The sequence below is a fragment of the Pyrgilauda ruficollis genome, unplaced genomic scaffold (assembly GCF_017590135.1).
Source record: "Pyrgilauda ruficollis isolate IOZ18807 unplaced genomic scaffold, ASM1759013v1 scaffold31, whole genome shotgun sequence".
Taxonomy (NCBI): Eukaryota; Metazoa; Chordata; class Aves; order Passeriformes; family Passeridae; genus Pyrgilauda; species Pyrgilauda ruficollis.
In genome coordinates this window covers 8,083,399-8,096,440 of record NW_024524489.1, presented here as the reverse complement: position 1 = coordinate 8,096,440, position 13,042 = coordinate 8,083,399, and the positions used below count along the sequence as shown (strand labels likewise).

The 13,042-nt window shown below is 49.2% G+C and overlaps 1 protein-coding gene and 1 long non-coding RNA gene across 2 annotated transcripts in view; one reads left to right on the top strand and one right to left on the bottom strand.

The window, feature by feature from the left end:
- The first annotated feature begins 6 nt into the window (after nucleotides 1-6).
- The window catches only part of PARP1 (poly(ADP-ribose) polymerase 1), a 32,840-nt gene continuing 19,804 nt past the window's right edge, over nucleotides 7-13,042 (top strand). The window contains exons 1-6 of the mRNA XM_041473951.1: nucleotides 7-157; nucleotides 3,947-4,109; nucleotides 4,623-4,741; nucleotides 5,472-5,686; nucleotides 10,957-11,053; nucleotides 12,473-12,589. Coding sequence (XP_041329885.1) covers nucleotides 38-157; nucleotides 3,947-4,109; nucleotides 4,623-4,741; nucleotides 5,472-5,686; nucleotides 10,957-11,053; nucleotides 12,473-12,589 — 831 coding nt within the window. The 5' untranslated portion in view covers nucleotides 7-37. The remainder of the gene's footprint in view (nucleotides 158-3,946; nucleotides 4,110-4,622; nucleotides 4,742-5,471; nucleotides 5,687-10,956; nucleotides 11,054-12,472; nucleotides 12,590-13,042) is intronic.
- LOC121357028 overlaps nucleotides 5,929-13,042 on the bottom strand; it is a 31,987-nt gene continuing 24,873 nt past the window's right edge. The window contains exon 5 of the long non-coding RNA XR_005955665.1: nucleotides 5,929-6,405. This is a non-coding gene — a long non-coding RNA (uncharacterized LOC121357028). The remainder of the gene's footprint in view (nucleotides 6,406-13,042) is intronic.

Here is a 13,042-nt window from a genome sequence, read left to right as displayed (position 1 = left end):
GGGCGGGGGCGCGGCGGCGGGAGCGGGAGCGGCGGCGATGGCGGAGCCGGCGGAGAAGCTGTACCGGGCCGAGTATGCCAAGAGCGGCCGCGCCTCCTGCAAGAAGTGCGGCGAGAGCATCGCCAAGGACTCGCTGCGCCTGGCGCTCATGGTGCAGGTACCGCGTGGCGGGGCCGCCGCGGGCGGGGGGCGGGCTGATCCGGCCGCTCCGCTCGGTACCGCCGGCGGCGGGGCCATCCCGGGGCTCCGCTCCCTCCGCCCGCCGCGGTGCTCCGGAGCCGCTCGGCCGCGCCTTTCGCTGCTGCGGGGGCGAGCGCAGCCTATTTTTAACAGAGGCGCCTTCGTTCGCTGCCGTGTCCGCAGCAGCGCCGGTGCCCGGGGCAGCCCTGCCCGCAGCGCTCCCGGCCGGGGGAGCCGCTTCCCCCGCTCCCCCGGGCTGCAGGGGCGGCTGGAGCCCAGGCCGTGCAAAGTTCACCGGCCGTGGCCGTGGCGGGCCGGGGGGCGGCCTGCGGGCCCGCACAGAGGCGCTTTGTTGCCGTCCGTGGGGCCAGGCGAGCTCCGTGGTTCGGCTTTTCCGTGCCCCGGGAAGCGTGTGCCGCTCGCAGCGCTCGGTGCCGGGCCCGGGGAATCCCCGCTCGGTGCGCGCTTTGCGTGCGAGACAGCGGAACTGCGGCCCGAGAGCTGCGGGAGCCTGGGGCAGCCCCGGAGGAGATGAGCGGCCGGGCCCCGGTGGTCTGGCCGAGCTGGCTGGCACATGGCAGCTGAAACAGCTGAACCGCGATTGGCGAACGGGCTGCGGAGGCACGGTGTGCTCCCCGCCGCCCTCACGCTATCATTTATGCCTTTTGGGGAAGAGTCTGCTCGGCTTACTTTTGGAAGGAAGGGAAGAGCCCCGTCCTGTGTTGGGGGCTGGGAGCTGTGTGCGGAGCCGGCATCCCTGCCTGCTGCGGGAGGATGCGGAGGGAATCGCCGCTGTGCTGGGAGGGGGGACTGTCCCCAATGGCTGCAGCAGGGCAGAGGGGAGGGGGCGCCTGCAGCGTGCTGGGGGCGGGCTGAGTTTGGGGGTGTTGCTGTGAAAGGTAAGCAAAGGCTTACGTGTGTGTCTGCGGAAGGCGAGCAAGGACGTGGCAGCGCAAAGCCCTGCGGATGGATGGAGGGATGGATGAGTGCACGGGTGCTGTGGCTCCCCGCCGCCCGAGGAGCCGGCGCTGGAGGACGTAGCTCGCTTGTGCCCCTGGAAGAGGCTCCGCTTGTAGCGGCGGGGAGGAAGGGCCCGGTCCCCGCTCGCCCGGGCTGCCGGGCGGGGCTGGCAGGCCCGCCGGGGTTGGAGGCAAAGCTGCTGTCCCGGAGGGGAAATACCTGCCTCTGCCTTTGTTCCGCAGAGCCTCCTCCCCCTGGGAAGGTGCGGGACCGTGCGGTGCCGAGCTGCAGCGTTTGCTCGCACGTGTTCCTGCCGCCTCTCCTTTTGTCTCCCCCGCTGCCCTCAGCCGCTCGCTGGAGCAGCTGCTCCTCCCCTGCTCCGGCTGCTGCTCCTCGGCTTCCTCACGTTTGTTACCCCTTCCTGTCTTGCCCAGCAGCTGAGGCTGGTGCGGGGTGGGTTGCCCTTCATCAGTACGGGGGGTAGGAGTTGTGTTTTGGTTCGCTAGGGTTTGGTTTATGGGGTGAGCTCCTGGGACCATGACATTCCTCACGGAGCCACTGCCTTTCATTGCCGGTCATCTCCCCAAAACTGCCGGTCTTACACCAAACACTTGTATTTTTATTTATTTTCCCCACAACGTCTTGAATTTCCTTGCTGTTTCCTCTGCTAGTTTTTGTACCAGCGGAGCACACGCTGCTGCTGAGCATCCCGCTGTAAATACCTGAATTTCAGCAGAGCATGTGGGTCCCTTGCTTTTTCTGGGGAAATCTCCTGCAGAGCAGCCTCTGTGCCAGCATCAGTGCATCGAGCTCTTCTGCAAACTGTGCTGAAGAAATTAAAGAGACATACAGACCGTGGCTGCAGTTGTGTCTGCCATAACCTCCCTTTTGTTTTGGTTCCTCAAGTGAAGGGCTCTGAATGACAGTGGGATTCTGGGTGCTTGGCACAGGGCAGGCACCCAGGCCCTGCAGGACCAGCACAGCTTTGTCTTTTGCTTCCAGCTGGAACGGAGCGGTTTCTGTTATCTGAACGTGCACTGTGAAAGTGAATCGGTCTCTTTTTTCCTTAGTTTGTTTAGGAAACTATGGTCTAGAGATAGGTGAGCTGAGAGAAGTTATGTAAACAAGGCCCAGCTTGCCTAGAGGTTTCATTTTCCACACAGAGAAGAGTCTGAAACTCCATATTGAGGAGATTACTCACTGCTTGTATGGTTGTCTTAAAGATTGAGCCAGCTCTGCTCTCTTTTGTACTCCCCAGTGCCTTGTGCCCTCAAAGCCTTTGTGTTGGGAACAGCCTCGAATCAGCCTGCACAACTCTAGACACAAGCCCAGAGTCCACGTTGCAGTGCCAAAATTGCGTGTGACTTACAGACACATTGAGAGCAACTGCAGGGTGGCTGCTGTGAGGATAGCTGGGTATGCAGTCCTGGCTTGTGGGAAGAGCCCATCTGGAAATATAAATGTCCTCTTACAGTTTGGGTAGATGGTTGGCTGTAGTTTGGGCTTTCAGATCTCCTGGTTCCATGCTGTGGTTTTCGAAGCCCTTTCCTTTTCCTTCCTGCTCATGCACAAAGCTCTGCTGTTGGTTTTGGCTTGTTTTTAACTCCCTCCTGTTAGTGAGTGACACATGGAAGGCTTTCCTAGGTCATTAGTTCTGTATCATCAGTAATTATAATTACACAGCACTGAGTATTATTAGTACAGCAGCTGTTTGTGTGTGTTATTTGGAGCCAAACCACTGTAAGGTTATTTTGCCTGGTGGGTAACTGGAGTGATGGCAGGATAGTACCTACTGTGAGTTTTAAACAAGTGGGGTACTTGCAAAACAAGTGCTTGGTGTGGGGCAGGGCACTCTGGAGCTGCACTTCACGGAGGATTTGGGTGATGCTTCTGTCCTGATCACAGGATCATGGAATGGTTTGGTCTGAAAGGAGCCCTGAAGATCATCCAGTTCCAATCCCCTGCAATGGGCAGGGATGCCCTCCACTAGATCAGGTTCTTCAGAGCCCCATCCAACCTTGAGCATTTCCAGGGATTGGGCATCCACAGCTTCTCTGGGCAACCTTTCCCACTGCCTCACCACCCTATCACTACAAGTCCTTTTGAAAACTCCCCCTCCAGCTTTCTTGTAGGCCCACTTCAGGTATTGGAAAGTGCTATAAGATAGCCCTGGAGCCTTCTGCAGGCTGACCACCCCAAACTCTCTCAGCCTATCTTCACAGGAGAGGTTCTTCAGCCCTCTGATCATCTTTGTGGCCTGCTGTCAGCCTCTGATGCAGAACTTTAACTGGGCTCTGGTGTTTCCATTGAATTTTGTCTCTACCTCCTGCAGGCCATTCAGGAGTTTCCTCAGGCCACAATCCTTGGAGCTGCCCTTCTTATCTTGTGCCTGCCATGGGTTCTCCAGTATATAGACAGTTTGCTTGAGAAGTGGCTCTCAGAGGGAGTGAGCCTTTTGTGCTGCACAGTGTCACAGGGGCTGGTGCAGCCGTGCTAAGGTTGTGACTTTTTTTTTCTTTCAGTAAAACAGATGGGCTGAGCAGCAGGGTGATGGACTGGTTAAGCTAGCTAAATGCTCCTTCCAGGTCTTTCTACTTTGGGGACATCTCTCCAGCAGCTTGTCTGTCTTATTAGATTTTCTTCTTAGACTTTGTCCTAGTATTCAGCTCTTGAATTAAAGAAAAATGAAAAGAAGAAATTGTGTGTGTTTACCCAGATACTCCTTTTTATTTTTGGGCTTTGTTTTGTTTTTCCTCTTGATTCTGCTTGAATTGTTTCATCTTGGCCTAATGTGCTTTTTTGCTAGTCACCCATGTTTGATGGCAAAGTCCCTCACTGGCACCACTACAGCTGCTTCTGGAAGCGGGCTCGAATTGTGTCCCATGCAGACATTGACGGCTTCCCCGAGCTTCGGTGGGAAGATCAGGAGAAAATCAAGAAAGCCATTGAAACTGGAGGCCCTGGAGGAGGTAGGCAGAAGCCTCATGGTGTTTGGAGGTTCATCTGGAGCTGTGCTCTCTTTTGTTGTGCTGTTATTGTGGTGCTTTGATGGCCACGTCGCTTCAGCGAGTGATGTCAGAAGAATTGCTGAGATGTCTCCGCACTCCAGGGCGAGGATGCTGACAGTATCATCCAGCATGTTAAATCAGTGAGGAGAAAAAGCCAAGTCAGTTGGCAGATATATTGAAAAGCATTTCTTGTTATCATGATCAGTGTATTTAGTTTTCAGCTCTTTAATGTTAACAGATGCTGTTGTACTATTGTTTTCTTAATGGTACCTTCAGTTCAGTGCATGGTTATGGTGGCTCTGTGGTGCTTTTGAGCGTGGACTGATTGTCTTGCTCTCTGTTCAAATTCTGGACAAACGAGTGGCTGGAACCCAAGAGGTTTATTAATGCAGACTGCTAACAATCTGGGACAGAGAATAAGAAAGTAAGGGAATGCGTATTAAAGCTGAATCCTGTATTTGCTTTGTTCTTCAGGAAAAGGAGGGGAACAGGAAGGAGGTGGTAAAGCTGAGAAGAGCCTAAATGACTTTGCTGCAGAATATGCCAAGTCTAACAGAAGCACTTGCAAAGGCTGTGAGCAGAAAATAGAAAAGGTAAAAAAGTTCTCCATCTCATCTTTTCTCTCATCAGTTTTAATTCAAACAGTGGCTTTTATAATTGCTTCCTGTCTGTCCTGCATATGGAAAGCACTTGCAGAGCTGCATTTCTATGTGTGAGCAGCAGCTGTGTCCTGGACAGCTGACAGTAAAGGCATCCCTCAGGCATGGTAGCCTGAGCTTCAAGCCTGGTGATCCCTCCTTTCACTCGGGTCTTAGAGCAGGCTGGGAATGCTGCTCACCAACATTTCGGCAGCAAGAGAGCCACCACTAACTGCAGCTTTTCCTGCTTGTTGCTGTACTGCAAAACATCTGCTTGTTGGACATCTGAAAGGTAATTTTCAGTAAAGCAGGATAAGATGATATTAGCATTGATGTTTGAGTGATAGGGACATAAAGTTAATTTTGACATGTGCCTTTATGAGGCTTGTTCATGTGAGTTTAGTAAGCTTACTGGAAGTTTGAATACAGACAACAGGCGTACCCAGTTTGAGTGGATTTTGAACAGAAAACTGCCTTAAAAGGTGACTTTTTCAACCTAGCAAGAGTACATGAAAATGGTAGAGGAACTGTAGTGAAAGGGTTTGAACAAAAGTTGCAGACTTTGATAGAGGAACTGTTACTGCTTGACAAGTTTTTAGGAAGCATCATGTTGGCAACTTGTTAACATCCTGCTCCTTCCAGAATGGCCTAACCATTGCTCTTTTGTCACTTTCATCTCCCTCAGGGCCAGATCCGGATTTCCAAGAAGATGGTGCATCCTGAGAAGCCGCAGCTGGGTATGATCGATAACTGGTACCACCCGGAGTGCTTCGTGAGCCGCCGAGCAGAGCTGGGCTTCCTCCCGGCCTACGGGGCCACCCAGCTCCTGGGCTTCAGCATCTTGAAAGCTGAAGATAAAGAAACTCTGAAGAAGCAGCTCCCAGCTACCAAGAGTGAAGGGTAGGTGGTTAGTGTAAGAAATGGTGTTGTCTGGAGGAGCTGTTGCCTTTAAATACATCCATGATAAATGTTGTGGGATGCTGTTGTCTCTGTTAGAAGAATACTGGTCATAGGAAGGTTTGGTCCTTCCTGTGACCTCAGGCAGATGACAGCAGACATTCCCTGTCCCTGGGAACCTGCGGTCCAGTTGCCCCCTGTGACTGCCTTGAGGAAATGCAGAGACCTGCAGCTGTGACTTGGAGGGCTGATTCAGGGCTTTCAACCATAAAATAATGCTTGTGTAGTATAAATGCATACTGGGCTCTGTGTCTCCTTGTGTGATACTGTTATCAGCAATGGTTTCTCTGCTCAAACCACTTGTTAGAGAATTGATTTGACATCTTTTATCTATGAGCTGCTGAACTGTGACAGGCACTGAATCTGATAATGGTGTTTATTGGCCATGTAGTGCTTACACTTGGATGCTTTTTGCTGAATCTTCTATAGTGTGTCCGAAATTTCATTGCCTTGCATTGAGATTTTCAGTGGAGGCTTTTGACAGAACTTGTACTGACAGAGAAGTGTTTCCAGGTGACTTGCTAGCTTTGTGAATCTTTCTTTTTTTAATGGAGGTTTTTGTTACTTGTTCTTCAAATGACTTTGCCTGGAGTAATGCTTCATAACACAAACCAGTGTTGTATTGTCTCCATGGAGGAAGGAACATTAGGTATTTCTGGATCCTACAAATAAGAAAGATCTTGTCATTGGAAAACATTAGGCTTCTCTGTGTACATTTTAGACTTAATTCAACTTTGCTTTTGCAAAGATTTACCATGAAAATGTCCAGCAAGGCTGACGTCTGTTCTGAGAAGCTGTGGCCATGTCACGGCTGTGCAGTCTTTGTCAGCATTGGTCCTTCACATATGCAGCTGATGTGTGTGGTGTGTAGTTCCTTGGCAAGCCACTGCTCCAGGAGCATTTGGCAGTGGTGTGGGTGCTGTGGGGAGAGTCCTGCAGCACCCCAGGATGGGGGCTTTGGCCAGAGCCCTGTCAGGTTCTGTTCTGTTCACCTTGCTCTGCTGAGCTGGCAGAGACCAAGAGGAGATGTGTGCATCTGTTGGGCAGCCTGCTGTCTTTCCATGCAGGGATTTTACCTCTTTGTGCATTGCTTAGTGTAAGCAGAAGTGCAGTATTTTAATGCACTTACAGGTTTTCAAGTAGTCCTTTGCTTTTTTGTGCTGAGATGTGAGTTCTGCTTTGTCCTAGAACAGTGAGTTTAATAGGGTTATTTGTAGTTTTCTCCCATGTCCTCAGCAAAGCTCTAGAGATTTGACTGTGTAAGTGCTTCTCTTGTCTGCCCTGACTGCTTTTCTGGGCCACTTCTGGGATGCTATGCAAAATATGAAGGCTTTGTAAGGAAAGGCCACAAAGTAGTTTGCCAAGTCACTGCGTAAATAAAAGCCTAGAATTGCAGTGGAGAAAAGCTTGCACTGGTGGTGGAGGGTAATGTGAACCAGAAAAGCAGCAGGATGTCTCATCTTTCCTGCTTTCTAAGCACTTCCTGAACAAGCCCCTCAGCCTTCAAGTTGCTGGCTGGCTCTTATGCTCCACTACCTTCTGCTCTTTGGGCTGTGCTTGGGCCAAGGGTGGTAAGGGTCAGTTGGAAAAATCGTTGCCTGTCAAACAAACAGAATGGGTGAGAGTGTAAATAAACAGCATGAGTGGAAGAGTGTGGTGTGCTAACTATCTGGTGGTTTTGCTGCCAAGAAAGCACAGGAGTTATGAGGAAGCCAAAGGAAGAACACTTCAGAAACCTGAATGAGATGCAGTTACCTCGGATAATTCACCTTGTGAATTCGATCAGATAACAGAAATTATCAACAGAAATTACAGCCTCTTGCAGAAATTATATTAAAGTGTCTGTTGCAAGAGAGATTCTCAAAATTATCTGTGAAGATATTTCTAAAGAGGCTGCATTTGAATTGTATCTTGACTCAGAAGTCTGTGCAATTCAGATGTGACACATCCAAACTCAGGTGCTGCTATTGCATGTCCAGCCCATACTTTGAGGAGGATCTCAGACTTGGGGACTGCCCTGTCAGCCCTTTGTGTAAAAGTGGCATTGAGACGTGCCTTTTTCACATGGGAGAGGTGAGGTGTGGAGCAGGGCTACCCAGAATAAGTTGGAAAATCCTTTCCTTGTGAAGACCAAATATGGAAGGATTTACTGCAAGGATCCTGGCTCCTTTCCTCAGCCAGTTCTGGGTGAGACATGCAAGCCTCCCTTGGGCTATGGGCTGTCCTGCCTAAGCACTAACACTTTGCAGACCTGGGAAAGGAGGATCTTGTGTCCTTGCCTGCAGCTTCTCTGTGGAAAGAATGCTGTGTGCTGGTGTAGGAAATGCAGTAGCAGCTTGTGAGCTCCTTTTGACAGTATTTCTTTGGTAGTGTGTGTTTTGTCCTCCTGCTCTGAGCTGTAATACTTCCTGTATTTTCTGCCTCACTTGTTTAGATGGAATTGCTGCCCAGGTCAGGAGTAAAGTGTCACTCTGGAGATGTCATGCAGCACTGGATTAGCTGCAGAGGTGACCTGAGGCAAATGCTAAGTGCTCAGGTCACCAACAGTCTGGCAGTGCTTTACAGAGAGGAGGTGAAAAAAGGAGTTCTTGTTCCTCCCTGCTGGGCTGCTTGCTTTATCCAGGGTTGTTGTGACTGTCCTTTCCACCTTTTCATTGTAGGTAGGGGAAGAGGTGAGTGTGAAAAATAGAGTAGATGGTCAGGAAGGGCCAGGCCACAGTGGGGCAGCTCACTTACCTCTTCATCTCCTCTGAAGTTGGAATAAATCTTGTGTGGCCTCCATGAAGGTGAGAAGAGGTTTGCATTGCCTGGGAAATACCAGTCCTTCCAGGCAAGCTATTGGGCTGTACCTGTCAGAGGTGGAGGGCTGTCCCTTCCCCAGCAGGAGAAAGGGTGTACACAGTAGCACCCCACTGCTGTGGGCAGCACATGGTTTTGTGGCCCAAGGATGGAAGATCCCTCTGTGTGTGTGTTCTTGTGTCAGTGAGGGTGTAGTTTACAGATTGCTCTAAAATGTGCCGCTTTGGGAAGCTGTAAGATGAAGTCAGCTTTGCCATTCCCTTCTCCAGGCTATATAAAATGATTGGTGTTTGCTTTAGCCGTGGGCACGAAACAGAAGGTGGTGACCCATAGCTTTATGCCTCCCTGCAGTTGGGCTGTTCCCTCCCACTCCATGGTTTGTTCCAGTGGCTGGAGCAGGTACTGTAATCACTCTGTACAGAACTGCTGTCCCCTTGCCTGAGGAAAAGCTGCCAAAAGAGTGACTCTTTGGACACATTCCCTGGGTCACAGGGTCTCTCAGCAGAGTGATCCTTCCAGCGGCTGCTGTGCTGGATTGGCTCCCTTAGGAGACAGGTTACTCTGTGGGAGTGAGTGCTGGCTTGCTGGAGGCAGCCTGGCTGTCAGCAGGCACTGCAGTTACCCAGGGCTGGGCACCCCTCCTGAGCACTGACATCATTAATCCCTGGTTTGGGAAGGTGCAGCAGCACGCTTTGCACTCAGGCTGGTAAGTTTTTCACAGATTCTGTTGTGTACCCCTGACTCTGTTAAAACTTTGGTAAGTCATTGTCCTCTTGATAGGGCTCAGTGGATGCTCTGGTCTTGCTCCCAGAAGGGGCTGCAGCCAAGGAGGAAGGAGGACTTGCTTGGCCTGGGGACTTTTGGAGGCACTGCTGTGTGTGTGTGCTGGAGCCAGTCCTGCCACACTGGTTGCTGCTTGCCTGATCCAGAACAGAGGGTGAAGTTTTTCTCAAGCAGTTGCTGGCAGCACAGTGGGGCTGTTTCCCCCCACCACGAGGGAGATGTACAGCATAGCCCCTGCTCACTGATGGCACCTGGCAGGGGCACAGCTGGAAGATGAGATCTTCTGCCAAGCCAGTCCCTCAGAGTGCTCTGAACTGTGATTTGGTCAGAGGTGCTAATGGTGGGCTGTTGTGGCCACTGCAAATAAAGTGAGCACTTAGCACAATTTTAGGGCCAGGCAAGTTACTAGAACATACAGGTCTCATGCAGGAGTCTCTGGAAGGAGAGTACCTCCTGACATTCTTAGTCTTAATGGGAGCAAAGTCCTAGAAAGAGCTGTCTAAAATTGTAAGTAGGAGAGCAATCAGAAATGTCGACTTCATGACTTAACCTCAGCCACAGCTTACAAAGTTGGGAGAGGCTTTCTTTAAAAGAGAGCTGGCTGATGTTTTGTAACAGAAAGCATCTCTGTCAAAATGGAGTGTGTGATCCAAGCTGTGTTCATGCTCTGCCTCGAGTTGCAGGCCTGTCCTATCTCAGCTGGGATAGAATTTCTCTTGACATCCTCACAAGGAGAACACATGCTCCAGGCAGACAAAGGGGATGGCATGACTCTGGAAAAATAAATTATGTTCTTCTGAGGTCCCTTGTCACTCTGAAGTCTGCCAAAATCCCCCAGTTTTCATTTGACTTTCTAGTCTTTCTGGAGCAATGTTTTCTGTAACTTCTCCCTTCAGCTCTAAGGCCTAACAAATAGCAATATGTTTCCACACATGCAGCTCCCAACAGTGCATCACAAAGCCACTGTGAGCCTGGAAGCATTTTCCAATGCTTGCACCTGAAACTTGTGCTACAGTGCTTGCACTGAAATTTTCCAGAAACTTGCACCTGTTTGGTTTCAGAGGCTTGACTTAATTCCAGTCTGAAGAAGAAACTAGGTGGGAAATACCTAGTTTTCCAGTGTGTTAACTCATTAAAGTTACTATATTTGCTCTCCTTTATTTCAGTATAGACTGCCTAAGCTGATCAAGCTGTTGATTCAGCTGAAAGACACTGTGGTCTTTTAACCTGATTGCTACACATCCCCAAATTTGGAGAGCTGTTCAGTGATCCTTAGGTATGCTTTTGGTGTATAGATGCATAGATGAGATGAATGGAGATGAATATATAGATGGATATGCCTGAGAGCGTTGCAGTCTTTCACGTGCTCTTCTCCCACACCACACGGTTACCCTGTGGAAAACCTCTAAAGTGTGCCTGACCTGATTGAGGCAGCTCACATTGCAGAGCCAAGTGCAGGTCTGTAACCTAGCACTGAGGAATTTCAAAAATGGATTTGCCTGCCAAAACTGAGGATATTCAAGCCTGTGCAGATATCGGCAGTCAGTAATCTGAGCTCTGGTAACTGCTGGACAGCATTTCAACAACTTCCTTTCATGTGTGTGTGGTTTTGTTTTGTTTTTCTCTATTAGAAAGAGAAAAGGAGAAGAGGTAGATGGAAACGTGACTGCAAAAAAGAAGCAGAAAAAAGAAAAAGAGAAAGAATCAAAGCAGCAGAAACAGCTGAAGGTGAGTTTTAGCTGCTCACAACCTAAGAACTGCTTTGTTGAAGAGTGCAGTGTCAGGCACTAAATGAAGAGCCTCTAGAGAAGGCAGTACCTTGTACCCAGAGAGAGCAGTGGCAGCACAGACCATCCTTGTGTCCTGGCGCAGGAGGTGCCCTGTCACTGAGGCTTTGCTGAAGGGAATTCACCCTGCCCCTTTCTCTCGAAAGACAGGAAGGATGTTCTGTAGGACTTGGGCTTGTTAGATTTAAAGAGATTAGGTTAAATGCCTTTTTTTTGAGAGGCTGGTTCTGGGCTCCTTCTTGTATCATCTGGCTGTGGTGGCTGGAGCTTGGAGCTCGAGCACTATTGCAGAAAAGCTTGGAAAACAATAAATAGCTCATTGTAAAAATTAAACAGCGATGAAGTGTGCAACTGGATTAACAAAAAATCAAATCATTTTCACCCTCTGGGGAGATGTGTTTGTTCAGTTCGTGGGTACAAATTGTGAGAGATCACAGCTTTCTACCTGACACTTCTTAGAATATTGTGGGAAGAATCCCCAGTAGAGCTTCAGGAATTTTTTATTTATTAAAAGTTCTCAAGGTAAAAAACTAACAATCTGTCATTGTTGTAACTGAGGTCTTAATGGAGCTGTAGAAAAATGCTGGCTCTGGCTTTGTGCAAAAGTTTCCTTTTTTTGCTGTGTGGCAGCACCATAACTTTCAAAAAAGATGTTTTTAAGGTTTTGCTGCTGCAGTGCAGATGTTTAGGACAAATGGAGGCACTTTGTGGATCAGGGTTAAGTTTGGGTTCACTTTTTTTAACAGCATTTCATTAAGTATGATCATTGACACTGAAAATTATGCCATTTAACCCAGTGAACCACTTCTTCCAGAGCAGACTACATTTTTCACTGTAGCCAGTGGATAACATTCAGAAACTATTTGAGATGTTTCAGGATGCTTCTTTGCTTCCCAACCCTTCCAGGTTCTGTAGAAAATCCCAAAAGAATATGCATGCTCCTCCACGCTGCTGCAAGTGTCTGATCTGGTGGAAATTCCTCTAATGCTTAGTTATCTTAAAAAAAGAACAGTGGCAATTAGCATTTGTGATTTTTTTTTTTTCCTGGAAGGCTCAAATGCACCTGCATCCCTGCTGTTCTCAGTGTCAGCTAGGTAGGTGAAATTTGCAAAGAATGTTGAGACTTTCTAAGTAAGGGCACTGACATTTGGAGGATGTGATTTTAAGGGTCTGTTTTAGGTGTTTGGTAGAAGGTGTGACTCCCTTTTGGTAAAGTTACTGGTTCTTGAAGCTCTTAATCTCACAATCTGTGCATAAGATAACATGGACTTGCTAAAACCTTGTGCCCATACTGCAGTTTGAGGAGTGTTCTTGGCTACTTCAGTCGATTGCTTTCTAAGCTGCTGGGTTTTGTCAACAGGAGCAGACAGAGCTGATCTGGGGCATCAAGGATGAGCTGAGGAAGGTCTGCTCCACCAATGACCTGAAGGAGCTGCTGATTGCCAACAAGCAGGAGGTCCCCTCAGGGGAGAATGCCGTGAGTTTGGCTGTAGTTGCTCTGGTGGGGGGGGTGGGTCTTGGAATTGGTGAAGCTGACCTGACCCAATATTGCTGCAAGGTCCACAAGTCTGAAGAATGTTCCTAACCTAACACTTAGGAAAGAAATTTGGTGCAAAGCCCAGTCCTTCTGTCCCAGGACTCTGGTATTGCTGTTACACTTGCTTGTGAAGGGTGTTGTGGTGGTGAGTGATGCTGAATTTGGCATCTTTGTCCTGGTGTAGTGTCTTTATTCTGCTATACTCAAAGTGGTCTGTGTTTTTTTTGTTTTTTTTTTGTTGGTGCTGGCTCATTATGAGCAGGTTAGTTAAGGCAGTTCACATCGCCACCCTCAACTGTTACATTATGCAAAATGAAGGAAAAATTGTACAAATTCTTTCCCAGTTTCTTTTCTAAAACCAGTCCATTTTGGTCTATGTAATTTGTGAAAGCC